This window comes from Limanda limanda, chromosome 22 (genome assembly GCF_963576545.1).
Source record: "Limanda limanda chromosome 22, fLimLim1.1, whole genome shotgun sequence".
Classification (NCBI taxonomy): Eukaryota; Metazoa; Chordata; class Actinopteri; order Pleuronectiformes; family Pleuronectidae; genus Limanda; species Limanda limanda.
Window position 1 is genome coordinate 14419920 of NC_083657.1, and position 27867 is coordinate 14447786.

Below are 27867 nucleotides of genomic sequence, written 5' to 3' on the forward strand. Positions count from 1 at the left end.
ATAAAGTTCCATTTTACAACTAAATTTGACACATGTATGATGAATAATGTAAGTCTATTAGCTGAAAGTCCTTGCTTGCAACTATGTGTCGCCGATGAAAAATGTCCGAGGCAGGATCCAGCTACACTGCATTTGGTGAAATTGTCAATATCTAATCCTAAATGTAGTTTTTAGGCAGGCCTTATATTTGCTTAAAAATGTATGTGTGTGTGCTCATGATAGCTATCTTATGTATTCTTTGTCCATTTGTCTGGTTATGTTCATCCTCAGAAATCTGTGCTGCTGAGAGGAAACGTGTGTGTGTGTTTCGTGTGTGTGTGCTCTGAGACGCAGTGAGATCAGAGCTCATTCACGTGAAGCAGCTGGTCTGTGACTTTGTTGAAAAATAGTGGAAACAGTGAAAAAACAGAGTTTCTCTGGTCAGAGCTGAGAATAACTCTATATAAAACTTTATTAGCTGTGTTATCAAATATGTTAAGCGGCTCCAGACAAATTGTATTTGTTGGATGAGGGGGCAAAATGGCTCTTTTGATTGTAAAGGTTGCCGACCCCTGCTCTAGTCTCTCTCACACACAGTCACTGATACAAACACACACACAGATCACAACTTGTCTGTGTTGCCTCCGGGTCGAGACAGTGCGAGTGTGGGTCTGAGGAGGCGATGGCAAACAGCATCAGCAGCAGACAGTCCACTACTGCAGACTCTAATCGAGTGTGCACACACCTCTGAACTCTAGGCAGCAGCGCGGTGTTTGAGACACTAAGCCCTTATTAAGTCTGTGTCCAGAAGAGCATGCATTATATCACTTTTACTAAGCCTTATGTAAATAATTCGGATTTCTAAACACTGCCATTGGGAAAATGTGCTAGCACATGTCAGATTTCCACTCCCACAGCTACACATACATTGTCCTAGTATTTGATTTATATCCTTCAAAGTTAAATTAAAGACACAACAGCGAACAATTAAGGTAACTTTATAAACGGGTATAACTTGCATTGGCGTAATAAATATGGTAGTGCAGACTAAACAACAATAATAAAGCACATTTAAATGTCAAATATCCTCTTAAAATAATGTTCTATATTAAATTGCGCCTTTGTGTATATTTAAAGAATATTGCAGCAATGCCGACCGTTGAGATATTATCCTGACAGACACTGAGCTTCTGGCACATATAGCTGCTTCACAAACACACTGTTCTTGTTTTTCCATCTTGCATAACCTGAGCTCTAAGGCCAACATCACATTATATACTGCCACAGCGGAGATATGATCAGACCTGCGTTAATGTAACAAAATCCGATTACGTGCTTTTCCACTGCACAGGCAGAAATGAAAAGATTATTCCTGTCACCTCAGGGGGAAAAGGTGACAGACGGCTAGAAAGGCTGCATTATAGACAAAAAACTAAACATTTACTGCCCTGGGATTAAAACCGAGTCAACACTGAGACACAAATCAATTGGCCAGGTGGAGCGATGTCAAATAAGTGAAAATGAATGTCAACAAACCAGACTAAAGTGGAAACAGCTGACCATCTTTGCTTCTTTAGGCCAACAAAACAAGAATATATACATCTGACCTCATGCAATCTCACTTTTTATTAAATTATTACATAATTTCAGAAATAAAAAAACATTTCTGTACTCCCAACCCCTGAACGAGGCCTCAGGGCCCACGGATCCCATCATCCCGTACCGACTGTGTATCTGTTAGCGATAACTGCTCTGTGGTTCCCGGCCCCAGTCGGCAGCAGCCACCAGCCGGCCTGATCAATAGGGATCCCAATAGGAGGGATGAGGCCCATGAATCAACCTGTCTGGATATGACCCAACTCACATACACACAGCGGGACACATACAGTTGGCACAGAGCTAAAGCAAGCACGCACACACAAGTAGTTCTATTCAGGAACAAATGATCCATACATTGCTATGGAGACACACACATGCAAAGGATTACAATGTAAGTGATCTCAATTCATAAAGGACCCGTTACAATGTTTTACATGTTAGTTCTTTTAATTAGCTTTTTCTGCAATAAGGCTCGTTATAATCATCATCATGTGGGCGAGTCATCATGTGGGCGAGTCATCAAGGTCATGGTTATCCAAAGACATAGATAAACAGAATGATGGGCTGCCACTGCATGTATATGCATGTGTATAATGTAAACACTGGCGCAGTTTAAAGGGTTTCTTTCCATGGAACGTATTGTTTATCAAATCAAAGCCTCTTAAACTAAGATGAATGTATGCAGTTTTGCATTGTGGTGTTTTTGATCACTTATACGTTTCTCTGTTTGCATGCACGCAGCCCATTGATATGCAAGGTGTAGCAGCATTATGTTCATATAAACCATGTTCAAGGCTTCACTAACTGGCAGTGACAGTGTATGTGGCTGATGCAAATGGGCCAGAGCTTATACATTTCTTATAGATCTGTGTGTCGTTGGTATCACATTTCCATACGTGCTGGACTATATGTATATACATTCTGTAGGTAAGCAATTTACAAATTTGCACTTTTTACTTTGAGGTTAAGCTTTCTACACGTGTAAGTAATGCGAAGCCCATTTCTGTGACCTAATGAGAAAACAAAGAGGGTTTTTACAAAGTCTGTATTCCTCTATTGCAACAGCTAGGTGTATATTATATCCAATCTCATAAAGCAGCATAAATAAACTCCACAGTGCCAAGTACAAGGGCCAGGAGCCTCGTTGGTGGTGTGGCTGAGGCTGCCGCATCACTGCTCTGCTGTTTTATGGAGGACAAGCAAGCGGATGTCAATGGCTGGCACGGGATTTTATCGTAGCCTCTCCCTTCTTCATATACCTCTCTACATTTGCATTATAAGTAGCTACAGTTATATACTGGCTTTTGGGGAGAGACTGGTAAAAGATGTGGGCGTCTGTTTTAACATTCAAAGGACACAATGCAAGAATGTTCCAATCAAAAATGGGTTTCTGTGCCTGGAAAGTGGTCCAAAAGGGTTGTATTTAGTCTTTTGAGTATAGCCAGGTAGGTTCCAACTTCTTTGCCATTTTAAACCATGTGTGCTCACACTTTGGTGGAATGATACTACGTAGGCATATTAGGGAGATAGTAAGAGATAATGTTTCTCCGCATGAGAAACATCACTCTATTGACTTAGAACCAGGTTGGTCGACTGTTCAATTGCTTTCTGCTGCCAACATGAGCCTGACTACACCTCATTTGAAGTCCAACATGCCCAAAGCAGCTTAAATCGTCACGAGTGCATTTGCTCTTCAAACAACATGGGTGCTCGACGGGGAAATGAGAATCATGCTTGGCATCACTTTGCGGAGGGAGTAGAAAACTCTCTAAAGTCATGCATGCCTTTGCTGCTTTGTCGCACATTACTGCTTCAGCAGACACGGAGTACATTTTCATCCACATGAGGAATCTGCCCACCAGGAGAAATTGGTTTGAGGCTCGGAATTAATGTTGACATTCACTCCATTAGCTCATCTCTAACACACGTTTACATGCAGCTGTTCATTTCTTCCCTCCTGTGTACAGGAGTCTGAATCTCTAAATGTATTATCTGCTCAGCTCAGGGATTTAACTTCCAGACTTAGTTGTCATTATTTCAGGTTTAGGTTATATTTATATTATGTTAATGAAATCAAGTCATTCCATGTATTGAACTGATTTAGCAAAATAAAACACTGCAAGTAATTGCATCTCAAAATGGAGAACTTGTGTGAGAGAAGGGGAACTGCCTGCTCATCTCTTTGACCCGGTTAAGACCTGGTATTAACATGCATCCGGAGTAATAGGATCACAAGTGATCAGCACTAAGTACTACAATATCAACAATGAGTACCACATAAATGTGTTAAATCTAAGCACAAATTACGTATTTGTTTACTTGCATATTAAGCAAGTGACAAATGGTCACAGTACATTCAAGAAGCACTTTAATACCAGGTCTGAACTTTTTCACCTTCAGATAGGATCTCTCAGAAGAGATGTTACTATCAGGTTTGATGATCGCAGTAATGCAAAGGCAAAGATGACTGCTGGGTAACAAGTAGATTACATACTTGATGGTTCACTTTGTATGAGGACAATATTGTTCTCTCTGTATCATATCAAATGTAGCATTGCTTTCTTCATACATCTTGTTTTGCTAGTTCAGGACATAATGAACATGCTTCTTTTGAAATGATAATAACGAGAACTGCCCATCTACCCGAGAAGGTCAGGATGTCAGCACTGATCTCACAATAATGTTGTTGTCATGGAGATCTTCAGGGATAAACTCCTCCAGGGATGAATTATGTAAATGAACAATATCAGTGCATCCAACTCCTTCAGCTCTTCCTCCACCAAAGTAAAGTGTCTCGTGGGCTGGTACTTAGGGGTGATGAATGGCGGCTGGTAGACCTGGAGTGTTATCTGTGCTACTGAGGCCTGCAAACTAGGAGAATCCTGAGGTAGGACACAGCAAGACTATGCGGTTAAAGTTGATGTATTGCTACGCAGTCACAATAGGATTCATGTTGGAAGGGGCCTCAGTGAGCATTGTAAGACTTCAAGGACCAATAGCTGCAACAGAGTATGTGTCTATGGCAAAAGGGAGATACTATGGAATTACTGTTGGTATATGTGTGTATGTGCGCAATCTAAGAGTCCTCAGTTTCAAATGAAGCACTCGCACAAAATTTTGTGTGAGTGTAGTGCGAGGTTAAGGCGATTCCATTCCTCAGCAGAGATGATTGAGTTTTTACAAGACTGCCTGTGTGTGTGTGTGTGTGTGTGATTGATAGATGTGCTTGTTAAAAGAAGGCGTGCGGCTGTGAAACGACCGACCAATTAAATGCAATCTGTTCCAGAGGACAGATGACATCATAAAAAGTGCGTCATCCTGCCAGTGCAAATAGACGGACTACACCGGCGCGGCGGCTTTTAGTTTCTTTTTGCTCACTATGCTAAAAATAGGTCCTTGACAAAAACAGTCCTAATTATTCACCTGAATGTCTTCTGCTCTTCCTTCCATCTTCCTCTTCTGACCTGTGTGTGTGTGAGGGTGTGTTGCCCCGAGTCAGCTCTGTGCGTGTGTGCCTAGTGACTATGGAGATGACATAGAATATTCCTTGGAGCAGAATGGCGCAACATTGTCAATTTCTCTATGATTAAAACAAAAAGATTAAATGCATTGCATGTTCAACAGTAGAGATCGTGCTGTTTTTCAGACATGCCTCTCAGGAACCACTCGAAGTAGAACTATATATGAGTGAACACTGTAAATGAAAACATAATAAATAGCATTTATTTTACATTTGTAGACTGTAATTTATGTTACTTAGATCTTTCCCTCTCCTTAGCCATAGCAGATTCCTTCTCACTACTGCAAGTGACAGACGTGTACAGCATGTTGGGACATATGAAACCTGCCATCACAACATAATCCAAGACGTAACAGGAAGGCAACATCAGGGACAGACAGTGGTGTGACATATCTTCGTTTTCCGTGCAGCGTTTTTTACCGTCTCTGTCTTTCCTTTCCCTCCCATTTAACTGTGGAGCTTACATTCTGTTGCCTGAGAGTTAATTAAAGTAGACGAGACTGTTATGCAACACTTCTCCTCTTCTCAGCGTCATTGTGTCCCTCGTCCACTCTTTTTCCAAGGCTGTTGTGTCACTGCAGATGAGGTGGGCCATGCTTTCTTTGTATCAGCTTTTCTAAATCTCTCTCCTTTTTTCGTGAGATTCTACTTTTTTCCTGTATGTACTTTTCATTTCTCTTTAAGTGGGGGGGTAACCTTCCATGCTACACTTTCAAGTGTAGGAGGGTGCAGGGGACCATTCAATATCCAATCTTTGCCAGCTAGTGTGGCTTAACCTTATTTCATAAACATCGATTCAGGTGGAAGATTAGCGGTTTTATCAAGCACCGGAGCAAAGTCACACCTAAAATGTGGAATTTAAGTTAGCACCCCTGCAATTTGCCCTGCTGTTTTTTTTTTGTTGTTCTTTTTTCCAGCTATGATGGCTTCACAATGATTTGCAAGCAATTTCACAATACATACAGATATATAGATTGTGTTTTCTAAATGACAGATGGTGAAGCAGAAATGCAGTTTGAGGAAAGTATTCAGCTGTCTACCCTATTGAATATGCAGTGACGGTGTTGTCCATCCAATAAGCACACACTCGCACAAAAACACACACAAAAACGGCAAAAGTACGATGCTAACACCGGCACTCTCTGACTTCTCCTCCGTCTTATATGTTGCCCTTTTATTTCTTTCTTCCTGTTATTTTTAACTTTCATATGTTTTCCAATTAGCACTCGCTCCTGGAGAGGAAGACAGTTAAACACACACACGCACATTAAATATATTTAGAAAGCTTTATTTACCCTGAGCCGCATGGGAGAATGAGCCATACGGAGGAATGCATTTGCGGAAAAACACAGAGTCAAGATAATGAAACTCAAATATGCATGTGCTAGACAGCCTGCACTACACCAGTGATGGTTTAAGACATTGTCACCACCTGTGGTCTTTTCTTATCCACAGGTGTAAATCCTGTGCAGTCTGGCTTTTGCGGCACAAGATGTAGGAATCCATCTTATTTGTGGTGTGATGAATGCACACGTACTTATACATAATCCGCAGTTCAAAAGAAAGGCTCCAATGGCATATTTATCTCTATCGGTGGCAGTATGTGTTAGGATTCAGTCGGCGCTGGTGTGATTTTACGTACAGCTGGAATGCGCGAGTCTGTGCGTGTTGAATGATACAGGAGTTACTGCCTTGAATATACCCAACCCCATACTCCCCCCCCCCCGCCCCGGAGCACTCAGGAGCTTGAATTAAAGTGGATTTAAGGGAGGCGAAGGTTGGAGGAGAGCGAGGGTTTATAACTCTGATTGCCATGCCCACCACTCATAATGAGACGCATTACAGAGCTGATGTTGTAAGATTAGGGTGACTTTAGAGACATGAGCAGCCTTACAGATCAGAAGAGAGGCGGGAGGGAGCGGGGTGGGCGGGGGAGAGGCGAGAAAGAAAAGGGAGGGGGCGTGAAGGGAAAGTGAAAAGAGGGAGTAAATGGTGGATGGAGGGGGAAGGCCGGGACAGAAGTAGAGAGATCGGCAAAAAGAAAGATCGAGTAGGCCAGAAAAAAATGACTCCATTTCTCAGCAATGTTTCTATTTATGTCAAAGGGCTCAAAGATAAGAGAGACAGGCAAATAAAAGAGAGGAGGATAGAGGTATGCAGATGGTGGCTCTGGAGGAAGGAGGGACAAAAACAACAGACAAAGGAAATATGCATTCCTGTCAGCATGCGAGAACAGCAGAGACTCTCTGTTATTAAAGCATTGACAGCCTTTGACAGCGATATAGCTCAGTTTTTTGCTCCGGCCCCATCACCGCTTTGACTGGAATTCAGCACAGGCTCGGATGTCATATAGAGAGCTGACAGGTGTTTATGTCCTCTTTCTGTTAGAATTGCTAGTGATGAAAAAAAAAAAGTATTCTGTCCAATGCCCAGCATCCCACTTGTTTGATTTGATTGTGTAGTAAAGCTGATTTGCTGGGACGGCACGTTCCCCAGTCATGTCGGGGTTTATGATATGCACTCAGAATTTGTGTGGCTGCCAGCTGTTAGACAAAATGTGAAATGCAATATGCTGCAAAAGCCAAAAGCTGACCCAAATGACAACGTTTATAATCTACTAATGCATATTTCTACTCTGTTACCACAGTAAACGGGAGACAAAAACAATAACATTTTATATAGTTATTGACAACTTTTAGCTCACTTTTGGTATCTATGATACTTTACTCCTGCTGTGCTGTTTGCAACAAGTTTAAGGATCAAATCTAAAGAAAAACGTTTACATGGACACTAGTGTTTCAATATTAACCTAAGAGATTTGTCTGAAATAGATACTGCCACACAAGCATTATTTTTTTTTAGTTACATTATCTAGAGATGAAAGAATAAAAAAGAGTTGTAGCTTTTGCACTATTACAAATAACACACTCAAAAAGTTATATGTAGCATTGCACATTCAACTTATTCAGGGTGGGGTTCTTAAACTGGCCGACATTTTGACGTAGTGGATGTTATGACATGGGTCATGGCCTAACATGTAAACAGGAATATGAATGGAACATGTTATTAGTGATCTATAAGCACAAGCAAACATCTGAACCTAAATTACATTCTGAGTATTCATCGTACATGTAGTACTATGGGGGGCCATGCAGGATTCAGCATCTTGCCCAAGGACACTTCGGCATGGCATTCGAGCCGCCGACCTTCCGGTTGGAGGACAACCGCTCTACCACCTCAGCCACAGCCCCACAAATAATGTCTTATTCTGAACAAGATCAATAGTAGGAGTATTGATGTCGGTGTAAACGGGGCCTGTGATGGATTGCTGCTTTTTTAAAGGGGCTCTTCCATTTGAACATTTACACCAAACAAACATCTATAACCAATTTTTTTATTGTCATACTCCCTGGTATTTGTCCTTTCTGCTACAATTCACATTGTCCATTGTACTTTATGAAGTGTTTCAACTACAGAGTGAATACTCAAATACTACTTAAAGAATCTCAGTCATTGTAGAGGATGTTATGTCAAATAGTGTTACATAACTACTTTAACAGAGATAATGGGGATCTTAGATTGGAAAATCAAAACACAAGTGTATGCGTTGTATACAGTTTTGTCTTCATGTTGTAGTTCCACTTCGATTCTCATAAACTGTACATTTCATGAAGATGGTTACTGTTGACCGCATTTGTGCATCGTGTCTATAAGAATGCATTTTTTTCAAGGACACTGCTGTCCAAAGGGAAGCATTTGATAAAAGCCTGAGGGTGTAACCATGGACTGCTCTGATTCACAGGGACCTCTGTGACAAACCGTCTTTACTGTGTAACATGGTTTAATGGGTCCAAGAGCGGACGACCTTCTTTACGACTTCTACAACATCTTCATCATTGTATGACTGTGTGTGTGTGTGTGTGTGTGTGTGTGTGTGTGTGTGTGTGTGTGTGTGTGTGTGTGTGTGTGTGTGTGTGTGTGTGTGTGTGTGTGTTGGTGTGACGTGTGTGATAATGCAGAGCAAATAGCAATGGACACATTTCTGACAGGTTGTTCAATGCATGAATCACAAAGAAAATCTGTGTGTTGACTTTCTGTACATATTACTTGAGCTTCACTTTATTGATGTGTAGAGGATGGAGATGGAAACATGTGTCTGTTAGACAAGTTTAACTGATTGGGAATATGATAATTTATATTTGTCGTCATAGATACAATAATGCAGTAAAGCAAATGCATACATACAGGTATTGTAGCTGTCAGTTTATTAGAGACATTACATTATAAATCCTCCCTCTTGGATATTCAGTGATTCTGTGGAAACTGCATTTGAGAGTTGTTGATTCACCTGGATGATCAACTTGGAGGCTTTGGGGGTTTGTGTTGCTGTTGAGCTGCATATTAATGTCCAAAGTTGTGTGTCTCTTGTTAAACCTACCCTCATTAATTTGAAGGGGATGGGAGATGACAAGAAAAGGGATTCACACATTGCAGTTTAACAGCACCGTGAACAACAGCTTGCACACAGACACTGAAACCTTCATGAAGGCAGATTAATGCAACAACTGCCGTACTAAACTTCATTAGATTGAGCTAGATATGAATTTCTACTTACTTACTACCTTAATAAACTCACAAGTGGTTGTATATGCAACCGTGATACAAGGTATGTGTAAAGGTACAATTCTGTACAATGCATATGTGGTCAACCTGCTTGACGTTGAAATAGATTGCGACGTTAATGTTATATAAAATATTAGTCTTGTTCCAGTATTGCTCCACTAGTACGATTTTCTGGATTGTGCCACAATTTAAAGTCTCATGCAGTGCAAAATGTCGAGGCTCAGTATACACCATTAGTGTCAGATAGCATCGCCGCTGAAGCTAATCAGGCTACATTGAGCTGTAGTTGACAGTTAGCTGCTCCCTGTAGTGACAGGCAGCAGTTGCATTATTCAGCTGCAGAGAGGGTTGCAATGCACTTTGTCATACTGCTGTTGTGGTAACGCAATTAAGTCAATGGTAAAGTCTGTATCTTTTCCACTGGAAGAGCATTTACAATGGGGTACAGTTGACATACCCACAGTTGAAATACTGTGTATGCAAAGCCATAAAGGGGGACATTTAGATGTGCTGTTTCCTACAGCTCCACATTGAAGACCCATTAATATGTAGTATTGTCCATCTTCTAATAGGGGCCTGAAGATAGAGTTAAAACGCACAATTCTAGTATAAAGATGAAATCTTAATGGCACAATTTTTTTTTTCTGAATTCAGAGGATTTAGAGCCTCTCCAGTAAGTAGTTACATGCCATATTTGACAGAGTGCTACACTGCAGTGGCAATAAATCCAGATCATTTATGCCTTTATCAGCTGCAAATTTGAGAGCACTTGATTGCAAAGGTTCTGTTACAGCAATATGAACATTTGAATTTGCCATTTAACTGGTATGTTTAAAAAGCAGTCATATACCAGACGAAAAATTTACAAAATTATTTGTTTAAATCAGCTCAAATATTACTAGCAGGGTAATTAAAGCATTCTTTAAAACTCCAAGTCCACGATTAGCAACGTGGTTGTCTATCAATTTAATCCTGATGTGGATCCAGATGCAGACTGAGGAAAAAATAAAACAAAAACATTTTCTAAAATAGGAAAAATTAGGATTTTGCAGCCAGCTGTCTGGATTTTTTCCTTTTTCCACACACCAGTCTTGCTTGCTCTTTAGTTTTATTTTATTTTTCACTCATTTGTGGTAACAACAGAGTTAAATAGATTAATGATAAATTGATATCTATTTTTTGTTATGCTCAAAAAGACATGCATCATTTTGACTCCATAGAACAATCCTGCTCCTTGTTTGTGTCTTCCTAGCATCTTGTCATTCCCTCTATTCTTTGTAATCACCATTCTAAACAGGTTGTAATCAGCCTGGCTGGGAGCAGGCTAAATCAGAATCCACCATTCTGATTGGGAACAACAGCATGTCGGCCTCCCAGCTGATGGTGGAGCCACTGTTATTATAATATGAAATCCCTTTTGAATTCCTCCTTAATCTTGACAGACAAATAGGAACAGAGCATACAGTATATGAAAGACTTATGCAGGGAATAGGGGGTTTTCCCCATGAAACACTCACTGTGGATTTAAGAACATGCAAGATGAAAGGAAATACAAATATGTAAATGGTAAATGGATTTGTATTTATATAGCGCTTTTCTAGTCTGATGAAGACCACTCAAAGCGCTTCACAGTACAGTTTCACATTCACCCATTCACACACACATTCATACAGTGCATCTACTACAGCACTTTGTTATTCTATGGGGGGCTATTGAGGGTTCAGCATCTTGCCCAAGGACACTTCGGCATGCAGCTCATTCCTGTTCCTCATGTGTTTAGTGAGACTCTCTTGGATCAGAACATGCTAAATTCAAGGAGCTTTTTTTTGTTATACCTAATTGGCTTCAATGTCATCTGCAGGAATATTCAATGAGTTAATTTACAAGTATGCATTCTAGATATTTACACAACAATCTGTCGGACCCATAGCCGCGATTCAAGATTATTTATTGTTGTATGCACATTCAAAAGAGGTGTAACACAGTTCAATAAAAATCTCACACCGCTAGTCCCCCAATGGCAACAGAAATAAGAAATACACACTATAAGAACATACTTATACCAAAACATATTAACACACATAGTTAAGTGTATATATATATATATATGTATCTTGTGCAAAGAGCAGCAGCTAGGTAATCGTTATATATAAATAAAGATTGACAACACTTCTCCACTTCCTCCTGTTTTACAACAATGGCGTTAAAATCTCCCTGATACTGGAGCCACCATCGGGGACTTTGGAGTCAGAGTCTGTGCAGCAGTGATTGTTGTGTCGCTGTGGAGCTGAGCAGTACCCGACCAATCACAAGTCTGCCTCAGCTGTCAATCATGACTGCTTGGAGGGAAGCCCCATTAGTCTGGAAACTTTAGATATATATTTGTGCGTAGTGTGTGCTTGTGTTGTCTTAGCACACTTTTCAACCTCTCTTTGAAAGTCTCCCCGCAGCTTTGATGTCGAAAGCAGCAGAGTCCATTCCCTCGTTCACGGCAAGGCCAACTCAGATGAATGCTGCCATTGTTGTGGACAGAAAAGCTCCCCTGCCTTTGAGGCAGAGTTACAAACTCTGTGGTTCACTTTGCATCGACTTTTAATTGTGTTGGGGAGTCACATGCTTTTTGTACAACAGGCCTTCTGACAATGCGGCCCTGATTGTGGTTTTGGACAAACAATGGCCCTGTGATTTGTGCCGCTCGGGCAGTGATTGCTGCCAGAGCAGACCTCCTGACTTTGTGTTCCTGTGATGGAGATGATGGGGGACGACGTCAACATCCTCCTCATGAACCACTTCACATCGGGGCTGTTTACGTTTACATATTCTCAGAGTCTTGTCGTGTCCCTTTACCTTTTCAGCAAATGATTTTATCATGCCTTTCTGGGTGACCAATACCAAGAATGCAAGTTATTGTTGCTTCAATTATTTGCGGCTAATGACAGCCCCTAATAAAAAAATGATTGATCGCACAATCTGTAATCTCAAGATACTTTGGGTGGGGCTACATTTGCAAGTCAAGCTTGGAATTTTATATGATTTGATCAACAGTCTTGCTGATCCTGTGTACTATGCACAGAAAAATATTAAATTAAAATATGGAACCATCACTTTGAAGAAAATGTCTGATGTGAGTAGGGATGGGTATCGTTTGGTTTTTATCCGATACCGGTTCCTAACCGATACTTTTAAAACGATACCGGTGCCTAAACGGTGCCTGAACCGATACTTTTTTCAAAAAAGTGCACAAAACGATGCTTGACTAAGAAAGGCTTTTTTTATTGCCAAATACATTAACTGTTTAAAGTAGATTATGAATATAAATAAATACAAAACCCTTTTTAACTTAAAACTATGAATAACATACGAACTGTTAACAAAAGTTTACACTATACTTAAATAAATAAAAATAAATACAAAACACACACACTCTGACTCGTGACTCTGACTTCGGTGCCTGAGCCAAATGAAGACTGAGGGTCGCTTTTCACTCAGAGACCCCCGGGTCTCCGCGGCTGGGGCTGTCGCAGGGGGGCTTCGGCCCGCCTTCGTCCCCCTAAAATGCGGTCGCTTTTATGAAACATTTCTCGGCGTGGTCTTCGTTCCTCCCGCCCCAAGCTTTTCCAAGCCGACCCGGGGCCGCTCGCGGAGCCGCTCGCGGCGCACCGCCAGGGAGGAAATGCGCCCGGCGGGGGGGGCCAGCCAGCGCCGGGGAGAGGACTCGCGAGGAAATCCTCCCCCCCTCACATGCACGGAAGCCCTGACGAACGCGGGGCGCAGGCAGCGCGGGGACAAGAGTCTGTCCACCGGCAGCCGCCCCCGACATGCGGGGGCCCGGCGGGAGGCGCCGCTTCCCGTGAAGGAAGGAGTGGAAGTGTGAGGAGGCGGGACGAGCGGAGACCTCAGGCTTCGATTGGCTCAGGCACCGAAATGAGGCACCGAAATCTCCGTTGCATTTCGGTCCGGGTAGGTACCGGTTGTATTGGAACCGGTTCCATATTGGAACCGGTTCTCGGTACCCAACCCTAGATGTGAGTGAACACCTTAGTTCCTGATCTGTTGGCTGAGTGGTTGCGGTCGAGGTCAGCGCAAAGGACACAGGGTGAAAAGGGCCTGTTAGCTGTAGGTTAAAGGAAGACGACATGTGAATCACAGCCAAGACTGAGAACTCAGTATCTGACCGTCATCCACCACTCTCCACTGCCTCCACCTGCAGCAGGTGTCGAGACCCCAGCACTTGACACACACGCGGCTCGACAGAGTGATCGATGAATGTTGGCCCCTCTTTCTCTTGATGAGAATGGGTCAGTATGAATGCACACTCTCACAAATGGCACACCATCAGGGACACCGCCTGGCCTCACACCTCCCAGCTGCCCCTTTGGCTCTGTTTCGCTAAGCTTTCCTTTTCACAGCCAGTTCTAATCCGTTCAACTCCATGCTTTGAATTCATTCCAAAGACCTTCTCAATGTTCTCATTCATGTACTTAGCATCTTCAGACTCATCACATCTTTTTTTCTGCTGGCCTTACCCTGTTGATCTCAGCCCTTGTCAGCAAATGTATGTCTTCGCTAAGATCCGTGTTCTCATGGTGCAAACACGGACATACAGTTAAACTGGACTGAAAGCAATTAGAGTATGAGAAGTAGACACATTTTCTGTGCTGGCGCCAGTGTGCTCATGCATGCTTGCGAACCTGCGTGTGTTAAAGTTTCCCGACTGATGGGGCTTCCCTCCAAGCTCCACCAACATCAAAACACACAGAGACACCACATGACAGATGCATTTGATGGATCTGTTCAGCTGCTGTGCCAATGGACAGACGCACAGGTAGTTTGGCACAGGCGCTGGGAATAAATATTCACAGCAAGTTTGCTGTTATTACCACAGCTCAGCCATAGAGGCAGAGAAAGAGCAGCAATGTGGATTCTTATTTTCAGTGGTTTTATAGAAAACGAGCAAAACAAAGAACAGACAAGTTCAGACCATGACAGACTTTGACTCAATTCTCTGCTTCAGACACAATTACTCCACTGTGTTTTTACAGAGAAAGTAGTTATTGTCTGCTTCATAAATGTTAAAAGCCATGCATGGCCTTGACTCTGAGGTATTATTTCAATTTGTCATTATATGATATTGTTTTTTTCCCTTAAGGGATATGATTAACTTGTCTGCATTCATATGTCATGAAAGACGCCAGCATGCAGGACTGTTGTTTTGTTTTTAGTTGACATTGTTTGGCAGAGACATAGAAATAATACCAATGCAAGGCCATGAACAAAGTGATCCTTTAAAATACCCGTCACTGTAGTTAAATGTGGATCTTGTTTGCTAGTGTGTGGCCAGTGCTACCTCTCACGCCTGACAGAATGGACGTTACCCAGGGAATGCTTCTGTATTTGCTACAAATATGCAGATATTAGAAAAAAGAAAGCCAAATACCCAACCCACATGAATCCATATAGAAAGATGGCGATATGAAACATGCATTAGTGTGGGGGTTAAGTGAATAATAAAATTGCAGGTGCAAAGCTTGTGTGGGCGGATGAAAGGATGGAGCCAGAGAAGTGGTTAGAGGTAGCAGGATTGCGAGGAGGAAATGATTGTGTGTGTGAGGGGGGGGGGGGCAGCTTTATCTTCATGGCTGGGTTGAAAAGCAGGGGGGGGGGTGCAGCGGCAGGCTGGAGTTGGGCAGGAGATCTTCTGATTGCATTAACCTATTAGAAACAAAAGTGCAGCTGCTGGGTCATGGAAACATCATATCGCTTCAGACTTAGGTATTAATCAAAGCTTAGATTGTCAACAATCCTGTCTGCATCTCCTGTAACCATGGTTACACCGCTGACTTGATAAATATATATTCATTGTATGGTTTAGGCATATTTTTTATTCATGTTTGACCTTCGAGATGTCATCAAATTAATGCCTGAATCACAGAGCATTTTAAAGGAGCCTTCATGGTCATTAAAATAGGTGTTTGGGTTTTCCACATCACCAGCGATGAAATAGATTTGTTGCTTTTGAGTCGTTGCACTGGGAATGATTGGTTACATTTTAACGACAGTGTAAAGATAACACTGTTAACCATCAAAAGCCCACATCAATCGTATTGCTCGGATGAATATGCAGAGCTGAATTCATAAGCAGGGAGAAAAACTAAGCAGTGGGAATTCACTCACTCTCCTCCCTAAATATTATGCCTTTGATTAAGACATTTAATGGCCAAAATTGCTGGAGTGAAGCTTCCAGCCTACCTACTGTATATGAATGATCTGCCAAGTGGAGTTGTCTGGAGAAATGCATGTGAAAAGATGTCGGTACAAAAGCAGTCGGCGTGATCCGGCCTGGAGCGGAAAAAAGGTTTTGAAATTTTAGATTTTGCTCGCTTTACAAGTACAATGAAAGGACCCTAGTGACACAGTATGACGATTGCTTACTGCTTTGCTATTGTAGGATACTGTATATAGAGGCCCTCACCATGGCTGTCAAAGTGTATCTGCATGATGGGGTCCACATTACTTTGATAATGGATACAGAAATATAGTTTTGTCAGACAACACAGACTTGGGAATTGGATTTTGATAGGAGTAGTGAGAACGCAGTGGCGGAGACTTTCATATCGCCCAAGGCTCCTCCACTCATCCATCCAGACATTGCTCATGAAACAAAAGCGAGGGAGAGAGTATGTTTAGAGACTCTGTTCTTCTCTGATTTGATTAGGACGTTCTCCATGGCTAAATTTAGCCTCAGTGTTTCGGACAGCACTCACATATAACTCTGTTGATTGTGTTGATAATGTATTTGTATGCAGAAACTTATGCCCCGTTGCATCTATCATGTATTCCCCTAACAGGAAGTAGGGGAGGGCATTGGTGATACTGTAGAGATGAAAACAGACTGGAATTGATGTTTTACTCACTGATAGTGGGGATATTATCCCTTCAACACTAACTCTAGCTCTTTTTTTTCAGGAAATATAAAAATAGCCTTTATATTATTATAACATTATATTATCATGCTAAATTACATATATATTTTCCATGAGCTCCATTTGAAGAGTTGCATTCCAACATTTGGTATCCACGATGTTAAAGCCAACAAAAAGGCGCAGATCCGTTCTCTAAATGTTTATTAAGTTGAAGGAAACTTTTCCCAGTTTTGTCGTGTCTAGGTTTGGAATCCAGTAAAAGGAAATGATTATTCAATAATCTCTCATTTTTATCGATTCAAAAAGTTCTAGCCCATTCTCTCCCTGTACCAGACCAGTAAAAGTATGTCCTTGTCACTGAACCTAAACCCTTTTGTTGTATATCATTGGAAGTTTTTCCTCTGAGGGGCCCATCCCAATTTTTGTAACATCTGTTATGGACCATTATAAATGAATGAATGAATGAATCTATGATCTTTTATATATTTTTTGGTAACTTTGTCTTAATTTATTCTTTGTTAAAAAGTTAAACCTATGTTAACATAGTTTTGTTTTTATTCTGTATATTTTATTGGTATAATTAGAAGGATGTAAATCAACTTTATATCACACAATGCAATTACAGGAACTGATGATGATGCTACTCATAGCTGGCTTAACTAAAATAAGTTGTTCAAACAAATCCTTTGTTGTATCAGTATGGCTTTAAACAAAACTCATTCCCTCAGATCAGTCTGTGCAATTCCTTGGAAAAAAAAGTGTTGGTCTTTGTTTGTCTTCTATTCAACCACAGGCCAGAGAGACAACCTATACTTTTCGGAATATATCATCCCCTCTGTGTATTTGCTGATGTTTTCTTTTAGAAAACTCTATCCATCCTGCCGATCTCCAAATTTTAATCTGTAGGTGCATCTGTCATATGTATGTATGTATCTGTCATAAGTCCGGTACAGTCTGAGGCGCAAGACCTGTGTGTCTGCAGTCAGTCCCTCACCGAGGATCCCTGATACTGCAGTCTATTACGTTGAGCGTTATGCTAACAAAATGTTATGCATTGCCATAGATAACAACAATTATTAGTATAGATGGGCCAGGTCTTAACACTGTGCAGTGTTGCTATGTGACTATTGGAAACCTGGTGCTTCTTCATTGCTTCAATTGGAAAATCGAATGGAGCTTCTGTCAAGACGAATTTAATTGCTTAGGGATTTCTGCGGCAAAATGCCAACATGGTAGGAATGAGAGAAAATAAGTGCTATCAACTGAGTAAATGAAGAGAAAAAAAAAATGCTGATGCATTGTTTTTTCCTTTAAACCCCAGCTCTACCCTCACTTTATTTTTTGAGTCTATAAAGTTGAGATCCTCACGGAGTTTTGCAAGCGAGCTATGCATAAGGATATAGCATTTCGTCAGCATGCATCATTAGTCTCTGTAAGGCCTATACTGTGGACTACAGAGGAAAAGTAAGGATGGAGATTGGATATTTATGCTGCATACCACAGGTGAGGTGACTCCCCAGGACTTGGTGTTACGGATTTTACAGCGTTCAGTCTTAGAGACGCTGCCAAACACTGATCTGCAATCACAATACATCCATTCTGCCCAATCAAGGCCAAAGTCTGAAGCTACTACTCTTTGTTAAATTACCTTTTAAAGGATGCAATTTTTATATATCCATGCATGATTGAGCATTTGATGAATTACATCCATCTGAATGGAAATTACAGTTGTTCCAAAGTAACCACGGGTGATGGTTTGTTGTAAAAACTGCCTTGAAGCAGTAAAATGCTCCAGTACACTCTCCTGTGTTCCTTAGTGGGTTTTTTAAGATCATATGTATGCAGTCGTGCTGTTCCTTTTTTTTTGCAAACCTTCTTCCTTGCCCTCCATGTCCGCCCATGCAGCTCATTAGGGCTAAGGGCACATCTTGACTCTGCCATCGTCATGGCAACACTATAATTAAACCATGCCTGTTTCAGAACCCTCGCCTCACAGGCACTTAGAAATCATGCTTAACTTGTGTGTCCGTCATAGCTGAATATAATATGCATTGTGTGTGGGTCTGTGTCTGTGCACAGTTGTACAACATATACCTAAATTGACATGTGGGAAGTATATATCAATATATTTATCCAAATTGCTGTGAACTGTGTGTGGCCTCAGTTGCAATTGTCTTGCCTTGAAACCCCAGTAAAAGTTGTCCGTCTCCAGCAGGAGCCAGAGCCACCTATCTACCTGTCGGGATGTGGCCATTTGTATGCACAGCAACCCCCTGGCTGTCATAGGGTGGGCTAACCCCGGAGATTAAGAACCTGTCGAGGCTTTAGTGTCGGGAAGAGATCATGTTTTGGTCCTAGTGATCAGCACTAGCTACCACATGACAGCGTGATAAACAGGGGACTCCGACAGCATATCTTGGTTGATTTAAATAGCCCCTCGCACTCACCTCACTATTAACAGGTCCGTAGCTACTCTGAGGGATGGACTCTTAATGCCTCGTGAAATATCTTGGTTGGGAACGGCAGCGTGAGGGAGAAGATGATATATGGTAATGTGTTCAGAAAGAAGGGATAATTTACTGTATAAAACAGAGATGAAGTCCAATAAAAAATAACTGACTGCCAAATATATCCTGGGTTGAACCATAAAACACATCCTCGGAATATTTTATCAATGATGTATCAGTTGACAGTTGATTAACAACAATTTTGTAATTGTGACTCTGATATAGGCTCTTTCAATAAAAGTGAATGAAGCCAATTTAATTTGTTTCCTCCGTCACATCAACAATGGCAGCTGTGTGTGTTTGTGTGTGATTGTGTGTGTGTGTGAGGTCCATTTGCACGCTCATGTTCTCACCTTCAGTCTGCAGTTTACTTCTGTGATTTGTCTCTTTGTCGATACACGGCGCTCTGTCGTCAAAGGCAATATTCCCAGTGTTGACGCTTTCAACCCAGTTGCCTTTTACAGCGTGACTGCCGGTATTACTCAACCTGTTTTACCATCTCTCCTCTAGGCTCCTCACGCGGAGAGGTGACATTGGTGTTAATGGCATATGTCTGTGTTTTAATAGCTCCAGGGCAATGTGTTGAATAACTCTAATCTGGGTTTTGAAAAAAAAAACATCCAACAAGAGTCTGCTGTGGTTACAGTGGTGGATGTGCTTTGTGTGGGTCCTTTGGGATGCGTGTAAGTAGGCCTTATCCATGGAGCATAATTCCTTACTGGGCCTGCTTTGTTGTCACAAATAGGATTCAGCGTCCACTAGACGGGCACTAATCCGGGGCAACTCTATGTAGCTTTTTAGTCATATCAGGTTTTACCGTATATTGTTAGCTTCTCCTATTTATCTTGCTTGACTTGTTTTCTTTTCATTTCATCTAGCTGGCAGAGAATAAACAAAGGAGTGTGCAAACCAGTGTACTAGGACTTCAGGGCTCCTAGAAAATATAATCAGGCATTCTACTAGCTATTGAATCAGGCATTATCAGCTAGCAGAATGTGCTCTGCTTATTACCTTGGCTCAGTCTCTCCCTAACTGCTACAAGACCGTTTAGCACCTGATGCTAACAAACACTCATGGAAATCCCCATGGATGGTTGCACAGAGATTTAAGACGTGGTTAGAGAAAACGAGACAGAAGGCTAATGAATACGTGACAGAGAGAAATAGATGAATAAAGAAAAATATGGAGGGGGGTGGGTGTTGGCATCTCAGTTGGTGAGGGGGGCATAATGGATCTGAACTTAATCAGCAATCAACATTAATGTTGAGGTTGCTGTGTTTATTCAAATTAATCATCCAGGACAGGGCCCCCCCCCTCCCCATGCCAAAAGAGCGGAGAATATGTCTCCGCAGTGCCTTGCCAAGGAAATTGATGATGAATTACTCCGTTTATCAAGTCAACCCCATTAACGAGCCTGCTGACGGCCCCGTCTCCATCCCACAAGATGTTTTCTTTGGCTTCAGCGGTTGGTAATTTGGGTCCTGAATATATATATACATATATATTTCTTTATTTTTTCTTCGCCCTGCTCATCATCTGAGTGGAAAGTGAAACTGCAACAAGCTTCATTGGTAATGGCTAGGTGTGACGCTGAACCCTAATGCATTCCGCTGAACATCTCACTGGTTAGGTAAGTGGATGAGTAGCAGCAGTAGAAGCTGTTACACTGAAGTGAGGAATTGAGAGTATGCATAAATCCCAGGGTATCTTCGCTGGCAGTTTTGGGTAAACACAGATTAATGTTGTTCGACCGACACGTCAGAGAGGATGTCTGCTTAGATAATCAAGACGTACTCAGGGTACTGCGGCTGTGTTCAAACAGATTCTCGTCAAAGTTTCTCTCCCATTATCAGAGATGAGTGTTGTGTGTCCCTGATGAATAAATAAATATACCCGAATGCAAAATGATGCAGTAAAGTTTTATTCGGGCTTTAGATGTGACGGTAAATAACCATTTAAAGCTCGATCAAACTGATCAGAGTAAGTGTTTATTAGGAAGGTATTTGGCTTAGTTCAGCAAAGACAAGTCTTAGTTGTCAGGCTATAGATTGAAACTATATGAAAAAACACTGGAGATTCATTAACCGCCGACCTTTCCACGAGAGATGGATGGCTGAGGATGGCAAAAAAAAGAGGTTGAGCCAGAAAAAGACGCAATCAGATGAAAGGGTGAAGAAAAGCTTGTGGCGAAGGAAAAATGGCTAGATAGCGTAGAGCGCATTTCTTGTGTAGGCCATTCGTCATGTACAGCCGGAATGGGAAGGGGAGAATGAATGGAGGTGTGGAGGGGGAGCAGTGGAGGGGGGAGCAGCGGAGGAGAGGTGGGGAAGAGGTAGAGGCTGGGGAGTGATGAACAGTTGGCCTATCCCATCAAGGATGCCTTCTAACCTGTGCTACAAAGAGGGGCATCCATCACGGAGGCAGGCGGCAGTGCTTTACACAATTGCACAGACACAGCAGCGCAGCGGCCACATGCTGGGCTCACACTCACAAAGGGCACGGCCATCCCCGCCAGAGGCTACCATGCACCAGCAGCTAACTCTATTACACCCTAAGGTGGGGAGAGATGTTTTGCTGTGCCATGGGTGCAGGAATGTGCTTCTTTTCATCACAGTCTTCATCAATCAAAGTATTTTATGTAAGGGATGGTTTTTTTTGTATTTAAAAGGGCTTTGATCCTTTTACTATTAAATTTTGAATTAATGACTTGTGGCTCAGTTGTGTGATGGAGCTACTGATATCAGCTTGGTGACCTTCTCTGTTCTGTCAAAGGTCATTCCTTTAAGACCGTATAGAAATGTTCCTATGATTGCAGGGATTGCTGAAATTAACTGATAGTGGTCCACAATGTTTTGCCGTTATGAAAGCTGATGTGTGTCTGAACAGTGTCGGATTGTTTTTGTTAATCTGTAGGGGGGTGTTTCCAAGCCATCTACTGGGAGTCTCCATCTCCTGTGTGTGTTAATTAGCGTGCACGCACAATGCAGCATTTCCCCCGTTTGTGTGAACAGATCTCCATTTCCTGTTTCAGTGTTCAGTGCAAGTGGTCCCCGTCACAGAGGAAATAAACACCTATGCCTTCCCTGTACTGCAGGGCAAGCATTTGTCTGCGCCGCCCTGACAGTCACCCAGCTGTGTCTCAAATGAGCCGCATGAGTGTCTTATGTGAAAAAGTGCATTTCACATGTGTGTGTCTGTGTTTTAGTGCATGTGCAAACTGAAGCCCATTCATCTGCTTTCTCTGTGGTCCGCCTGTTTACGATATGGGGACACAAGTGTCGCTCTCGGCTCGGCAGATGTTGGCGGTAGCGTCGCTCGACTGTTCACTCTTAATCATGCGGGCTCACGTCAGACACCCTGCTGCTGCAGTTATGGATTAATCTCTTCCAGATATTGACTGCTGGCGATGCTGAGGGCTGGGGGGAGGCTGATAAAAGACACCTGAGTGTGTGTGGCATGCCAGGGCCCCGACTGAGGTTTTTATTGACTCCCTGGCCTAATCAACACTCATACCCGAAGGGAGAGCTTGTTAGCAGCCATGTACTGCTTAGATGCCTTCACGATGTAAGAGTGTAGGTGGCTGGGTTTGGTGGGAGGTGGCTGTGTTTGTGTAAATGTCAATGTGAGTTCAAGAACAAAAAAATCATAGGCAGAAGAGTAAAAAACCCCAACAAGTGCAAGAGCCTGCGGGCATAGGCACTCACACACAATTCAGGCTTTATCTTCCATTGTTAGTCTCACACTTTGTGGTGGTAACTGCATCCTTAGAGCATAATTATGAAATCCCAAACAAACTAATTTTGGGTTCAGACTTCCTGCTCTACCTCGTTTTCATGTTGATCTCTGAATGTGTCTTGATTTTGCATTTTTTTCCTGTCACAAATGTCACGGTGAATCACCACGTCTCTGGAAACATAGATCAGTGCAATTAAAACTTTGAACTACTCACACTCTCTGTCTTAGTTGTGATGTTGAGTCTAAAAATGTGAATACGAAATAGGGACTCGAATGGTCTGGCCTTGTTAGTCAAAGAAATGCATTTTACCAGGCATGCCTTGGGTCTGTGTGGACCACTGGCTGAAATCATTGTCACAACGTCAATACAGAACAGAATTAGATGCACCGTTTCTCACAAGTTCATACATTGTCTGGGACTAAAGTGACTCCTGTATTACAATAATTTCCCAACAACTTCTATCTATAGGATACATTGACTATAAGATAAGGTCGTAATATGATTATTATCAAGGTATGGTATTGGCAAAAATATAAAGATTGCATTAGGGTAAGCTCATTCAATAACTTATCAGTAATAATAGGGGTGAGCTCATTCTACTAAACAAAACAACTTGGAATGCTTAGAGTTTGTGTCTGGGTGTATATACATTGTATATATTATATATCACATCATGTCATTACAATAGGGTTCCATTAAAAGTCAATGTCAATTTAAAGAATATTCTAAATGCATAACAAGGGAACAAGTCAAGAACAGTTTATCGAAAGAACGATAAAAATAGATGAATAAAGAGACAGGACCTTTGTGCAGTGGTTTTTAAATTGCTCGTTTCATCGTATTCTCCTGCCACATAGACACCAGAGTGTGTTTAAAGAAGGATTATTTCCCTCTCAAGAAAAGTTCAAAGTCCTCGGAGAAATGTTTGTATAACTACATCTCTTGACAATTTTATTTTCTGACTTTCCCCACTACAGTTCCACACTGTTATCAAACCACAGCCCTAAGTGCTGTTGACACACTTCATAGGTTTGGGCTTTATTTGTAAAGACAAATGCGAGAGGAGGAAGACGAGCGAGTGAGCCTGGTCTGTAGACAGAGGAACAACATCTTTATAAGCATTATTAACAATGGATGAGGGCATTACTTCCTTTTTTCAATATCTGATTTCGAGTTAATGAGGGAAATTAGAGCGAAGGGAGGTAGAAAGACTGATTGTAGCAGGTAACTCAGTGGTGGTGCTGGGAGCCTCTGTAACCATGGAGATCAGTGGGGAGGCAATTAGAAATGTGCAGATCGTTTTGAATCGTGTATGCATAATTGATTAAAATCATCTACATTGTGGTTAGGGTGGTGTTAGTGATGATGAAAATGAAAAATCAATACTTCATTTAGTGGTGAGTGTTACAGTGAATGTGACAGGGATGCTTCTCAGTAAGAACTCAATACAGAAACCTGCGTCCAAACCTCAAGAGTGGACGGTCTTGTTTGCGTTTTGTTGTCTCAAAAAGATAGGTTTTTTTTAATTCAAGGGCTTTGGTTTTGAAAACAGTGGGAAAACACTGTCCTTATAACATTTCCCCACTTTAAACTTGTCATCTCGGATTTCCTCTCAACCCAGCTCTCACATTCTTTTGGATTAATTTATTTTCCTCCCTGTCTAAACGTCAGTCTGGCAGCAGGCTTTGCTGCCTGCTCTGTTTTTATGGTCCAGAGGTGATGGGAACTTCATTGATGGTTCTCAGTTTTGTTGTTGTTTTGGGGTCTGGTTTACAGTCTTGCTGACCTTCATTTGTACAGCATCCTGCTCTAGGGAGAAGTTTCCAGCAGCACAGCTGGCACTTGGCTCACTATAAGTGTGTTGTAAAAAGTATATGTGCACTGCGTAAAACACATCTCTTTTATTGTCTGTGAATCCTTTTTCCATATGTTGATTACTTGACTGCAATTACATGCCATATTTTTCATGAAAAAGAGTACACAATTAACCAATATATATAATTATAAATATGTTACATTCAAGTCAACTATGGCATCTGGCAGATGCACAAGCATTGTTACTGAACACAAACTCAGCAACATAAACAAATGCAATGACAAATGTCATTTTTCTGTGAACTACACAGTATAGAGTCTGTCAGAACTACATGGACTCAGATTTTGATACCTGAGCACACAAGCTCTATTTATCTCCATAGAGAGCAACTTGTTTTTAATGTTTCTTTGAAATCCTGCTCGACCGTTTTTTTTTCTTTTGTGCTTGTCATTTTTGAAAACAAGTCATGCACCGCTGTTTTGTGCTGCAGAGGCAGATTAACGAAGGACAAATTCACACTGAGCATGTTATTAATGTTTTAATTAAATTCTCAGCCAAAATTAAAGTTGCCCCTCAAAAACACTAAATGAGGTGAAATGGTAATTGCAGCTTCTTGTCTGTTCAAATCCAAAAGAGAAACATTCAAATAACCAAAATGTGTTCAAGATTTAAGAAAAACATGCAGTGAAATGTTAAAAATTTCAATATCTATTTCTTGATGGATTTATTTGATCTTTCAGTTCAAACCCTTTTAGCCTTGTCGCTGTCCATGGTGCTGAAAGTGCCTGCTGCGATACATTGCTTTGCTGCTCTGCTTTTTGTGGCGCACTGTGCCATTAGCAGTCGTACAGTAGGCGTGGGTGGGGGTAGGCTGTCAGTCATGATAAATCACATCGTTTTCTCCGGCTTTTCACAGCAGCACACCTGTCACACATCAACACAGTCGTGTCATGGTGAGAAGACTCCTCTGTAGTGAATCTACACCGCATCCTTCTCAGGTTCGGACGGAAGTAACACATGTGGTTGTGCATGTGGTCTGAGCAGAGCATTTCATTTTGTACATAAAGAACAGAATAGAGGCTGACTGGAGCTGTACTTATTTTTTGGAGATTTGGAAGAATCCACCATCTGCTTTCATGATTGCGACAGAGGATGTGAGCACAAATGCTTCATATACATGTTATATGTCAGAGAGGTATGTGTAGGCTGATGGTCATGACAGTCAAGGTGATGGTCAGGACAAGTCTCAACATTACAAAAACATACAGCAAAATAAGACGCACAAATAAATGCCTTGATACAGCTTATTTTTGCTGTTTTTTTAAGTTTCAGTCTTTTAACTTCATTGGGTTGATGTGTCAGAGCAGCCCATCTCCTACAGTCTCTTTCCAGGTATCCATTGCTTTCTTTTCGGTCTCTCTTCTTTCTTCCAACACTTTTCATTTGTCATATTGCCTGCCTCCCAGTTGGGACCCTGTCTCCATGGTGATGGGGTGTCCGTGCCACTGCCTGGCATCGTCACTCCAGAGATTTGCTGCTCGCTGGGCTTGCTGCCAAGCCTGCCTCTTTCCAGGTGCCAGGGTGTTGTAGAACTAGGGACGAGGAAAAACCTGTTAAATCCATGACTGCCAAACAGCAGTTGTGTGCAGCTTTGTAGTGACTTCGACACCCGACTTTTGAATATGTGACGTGACTTACAGTAGAGCCATTTTTTAAACAAACTTCAAAAAAGTGCTTTTGCTTTCAACCAGATGTTGGTCTTGCCTATATCAATTATATATTGACATTCAGACTGATGTCATAATGCTATTGCTACACATCATTCCATTATGTTTGATAGAAGGATTTTTTCACACCATTATTTTTGTATTGAGCTTTGCAGGGTTGCATGTATGAAATTTCCCTACATTTATTCAAAGTATCTCTCTGGCAATACCATCAAATCCCATGAAGAGGCTGCTGAGGAACAGAAGGACACCCTGCAGTTTCAGCTCTCATTTTCATCTTGTTATGCTCAGATTGAAGCAGAGCATATTTATATACTGACTCTCTTTAAAGAGACATTTTTAGGTTTTCAATGCTGTTATTTATGCAGCTCAAGTCTGCCAAGGCATTCTTCAGGAACCAAACTGGGAGCAAACAAACCCTTTTTCTATTTGTGGGTGTCGCTTTTATCCATACATACTTCATGTGCTTGCACGGTAATGTGTCCTCTCAAAGTTTAACATGCAGGACACTTTTATGGACTTCCTGCAGAGTAGATTCCTCATGGTTTTTGCAATGTGCAAAGGTCTCCTCAAAGTGGTGTATATTGACTTCTTGAGAGCATTCAGTATACAGTATAAATATGATGATAAATACCATGACCCTCATTGACAGCCCCTGCTGTACTTTGCATTAGTGCTCTTCTCTGCCTTTCTTGATTCATGGCCACCTGATTATGGAGCCCAAATCCATACTTTTGCTTTCAAGGAACAGAATAATACAAAGAGTGAGGTATAAATAGTTGCTCTTAATACCCAGAGTAGGCTACAGTGTGTGAGTGTGTCTGTTGTTGCCAAATTAATATTTTCTCCTGTAATAAAGAAACATACTAGGCCACGATATAAAGAGGTTCCGAAGTGGTGAATTACGGTTTCCTTCGGATTTAACCTTCCAAACATTTGTTTTTATGATGTCCAATTAAATATCCACCTTTTTACTCATTTACATTTAATTAATGGTAAAACGATGATTCACCCACACGCTATCATTCAAATTGCCTATTGTCTATGTTTCATTATACACTGATGTAAGGGTGCATTTCTTCAGAGAGAAAACAATGACACATTTATAATGGCAATAATGTCTGTACCCCGTGTCTGTTGTCTCTCTGCTGAATGCCTCCCTAATAAGGATATAACAATATCCTACCACAGTGGGAGCAATGACACAGATTTCCACCACATTGTAGATAAAAGGCTGCGTTTGATTTTGACTCCATGACAATCCTATTCACACCCTCATTAACAAATACATAATGGCTTTGTGTGTTGAAACAAACACAGTTTTCGTCCTCTGCCTCTGACTCAGAGCGCTCCACTTGGCATTGTTCCTCTCAGTTTCCCCCCCGACGATCTGTCCTCAGGGTCTTACCTGTCTCATTGTCTGTCTATCATTGTGAG

General features: G+C 41.6%; 1 protein-coding gene across 3 annotated transcripts in view; it reads left to right on the forward strand.

Annotated features, from left to right (window-relative positions):
* The window catches only part of nrxn2b (neurexin 2b), a 533986-nt gene that overhangs the window by 129378 nt on the left and 376741 nt on the right, over window positions 1–27867 (forward strand). The window contains exon 5 of one of the 3 annotated variants that reach the window (XM_061066075.1): window positions 7005–7036. The exons of the other annotated variants lie outside the window; for them this stretch is intronic. Within the exon in view, the coding sequence (XP_060922058.1) occupies window positions 7005–7036 (32 nt within the window). The remainder of the gene's footprint in view (window positions 1–7004; window positions 7037–27867) is intronic. 3 annotated transcript variants of the gene reach the window in all.